This window comes from Propithecus coquereli, unplaced genomic scaffold, assembly GCF_000956105.1.
Source record: "Propithecus coquereli isolate 6110/MARCELLA unplaced genomic scaffold, Pcoq_1.0 Scaffold380, whole genome shotgun sequence".
Classification (NCBI taxonomy): Eukaryota; Metazoa; Chordata; class Mammalia; order Primates; family Indriidae; genus Propithecus; species Propithecus coquereli.
In genome coordinates, this window is record NW_012149508.1 from 1,035,042 (window position 1) to 1,037,777 (window position 2,736).

Here is a 2,736-nt window from a genome sequence, read left to right on the forward strand (position 1 = left end):
CTCAAAGAAAATGTTGGAACAGCTCTTACAGACATTGGCCTAGGAGTAAAGATATCTTTATAAGGTGGTGATTTCATTTTCTTTGGGTATGTACTCAGAGAGGAATTTATGGGTCATAGAGTAGTTCTATTTTTAAATTCTTTAGGAACCTCCGCAGTTTTCCACAATGATTGCACCAAACTACATTCTCACCCACTGTGTACAAGAGTTCCGTTTTCACCATGCCCTCACTAATGTTTGTGAATTCTATTTTTTAATGAGTTTATTCATTCCAATGTTGCTTCTGAAGATTAGTTAAGGCTTTGCTGCTTCATCTGGGCATATGTATGTGGTTTGGAACAAATCCACTTCCTCTCCGTGTAGTGCCTAGCACTACTGGCTCCTTTGTCATTCAAATAGGCACACTCTCCTCCTCCTCTGATGGGAAACCTGCAATAGAAAAGGCAGAAGCAGTTGGCCGCTGGAAATTTCTGCAAAAGCAGAGAGACCAAAGATGAGAAAATAAGAAAACTGACATTAATTTAACCTCAAAATGGAAGATGCATTACACATGTCATCTACTTAACATCGATACTTACTTTAATAATTATCTCCTTTTATAGCCAAGGAAACTGGATTTTTCCAAGCTAATATAGCAAGTAAAACTAGGATTCATATCTAGGTCCATGAGACTACAGAGCCTAGCTAGATTATTTCCACTTTCTTTACTTTGGGAAACAGGAGAGTGAAGAAATGCTACTCTATTACAGACAATTCTGTTGTTGTTTTTCATAAGCCCTGGTCTTCTCCTGGCTCATGTATTTATCACTAATGAGTCGGTGAGCTTTTCTTAACAGTATATACAATAGATCAGCTGTAGGAACAATGCAGAGTTCTGAAACAAACCTGTGTTATATCTGTAAGCGTAATGTTCTTTCCACTACATCCAAAGCCTAATTTGACTTGTGGGAGAGGTCTGACACCTGTTTTCTCTACACAGTTTTAGCAATATTCTGCTTCTTTAAGCAATTGAAGACCTCAGCCTCTTTTGTCTAAGCTCCTTGTTTCATCACAGTCTTCTACTTGCCTGGTCAGTCTAGCACCAAAACTGCAGTGCTATGCAGCTGAGTATAAATGATGTGACAGACATTTGGGGTCAGTATTTATATTATAAATGTCTCCTCTTTACTCACTGAAATTACCATGGTCTGTGATATGATTTGCTAATTGTTGAAACATGCTAGAGTTTAATCGTGTAATATTTTACATTTCTCTAAGTGATGAGCAGTTTTCAACAACGGAATAGTTAACAATATATTTGATCCTTAAAATATTTTGAGAATTAGGCAGAGATTATTACTATTTCTGTAATGGAAAAGGAGAAATCAAAGTTAATTCTAAATGTTTACAAAGCATTCACTATCTGATAGGCAGTGTAGATACAACAGTGTAGAAATGAACGTGCTCTCTGATTTCTAAAACTTACCATCCTGCCCAATGTCAAAAGCTAATGAGAAAAAGCCCATTTTTAAACTTGCCAATGTCCAGTCCAGTGCCTTTTCCCTAAATGAAGTTATATTTCCAATATTGATTACTTTATAATCATAAAGCAGCTTTTCAAAACCCTCTCATCTCTCAAACATTAAGTAAAATTCTGTGAATCCAAGTCTTCCACCATTATCCAAAATCTTTTCAGTAATCTAAAGATCCTACAAATACATATTTGAAATTAAATATTGTAATGCCAAAATTTACCTATCCTAAAATTTTAAAACTATGATCTTATGATGAATAATAGGTATTGCTGATGTCACTCATAATCCCTCTCTAAATGGGCTAAGATTGATACAATATATATACATAGTTGATACAATGCTATATAGTTTTATATAGTAACTTAACTTGCATTTCTATAATCTTTCAAAGTTTAAAAAGTACAATCATATTCATCAAAACCTCTAATCCTCATATCAACCCTGTGAGATCAATAGGACAAGCACAACATAATCTTGTTCAGATGTAAGAAACAGACTTGAAGATGCGTTGGTTTTCTCAAAGTGAAAGGGTTCAAAAGTGACATAGATGAGGCTTGAGATCTCCGTGATGAGATCAGTTTACAGTAGTTCTATCTTACCATGACAGGCTTTGGATTTATTTCAGGAGTTTGCAAAAACCTTTGAAACATACAAATTGGCAGTATCTTTCTTTATAACTAATCTTAAATTGAGAATTTTTAAAGCATATAAATAGAGAATACTTTAGATTTCATGCAAAGTAAATTCATATGCAAGTATTTCTGCCAGAATTTTCAGAACTTACCATCTTGTCCATTCAGTACCATTTATCCATTTCCAGGTTTGGCCTTGTTCTCGGCTCAGACCAATCCAGTGGTCGGATGGGCCTTTATATCTCAACAGGAAATTCTTTCAGAAAATATGAAGAAAATATTTATCAATCTGACATAACCCACCCTCTCCCAGAAGAAATATTGCTTCTATGCTATATTCTTAACTGCTCTTGCAATTTTATTTTTTATTTTTATTGTTTAATCATATATAGAGAATGGGTGCGATATGTTATCATACAAACATAAAGAAGATAGCTCAAAACTGAGACAAGTTAATGATAATTTGTTTACTTTTATTTCTACTTAGTACCCCTTTGTGTGACTATTCTACAGTTTGTCTATTCTGCTATTGGCTGACATCAGAGTTGTTTCACATATGGAGTTATTATAAACACTATTATGACATTCTT

The 2,736-nt window shown here is 34.3% G+C and overlaps 1 protein-coding gene across 1 annotated transcript in view; it reads right to left on the reverse strand.

Moving 5' to 3' along the window:
• Positions 1 to 242: 242 nt before the first annotated feature.
• Positions 243 to 2,736, reverse strand: part of LOC105816667 (C-type lectin domain family 2 member D-like) — a 25,248-nt gene continuing 22,754 nt past the window's right edge. Inside the window, exons 3-4 of the mRNA XM_012652153.1 lie at positions 2,299 to 2,402; positions 243 to 429 (exon numbers count right to left, since the gene is read on the reverse strand). Coding sequence (XP_012507607.1) covers positions 291 to 429; positions 2,299 to 2,402 — 243 coding nt within the window. The 3' untranslated portion in view covers positions 243 to 290. The remainder of the gene's footprint in view (positions 430 to 2,298; positions 2,403 to 2,736) is intronic.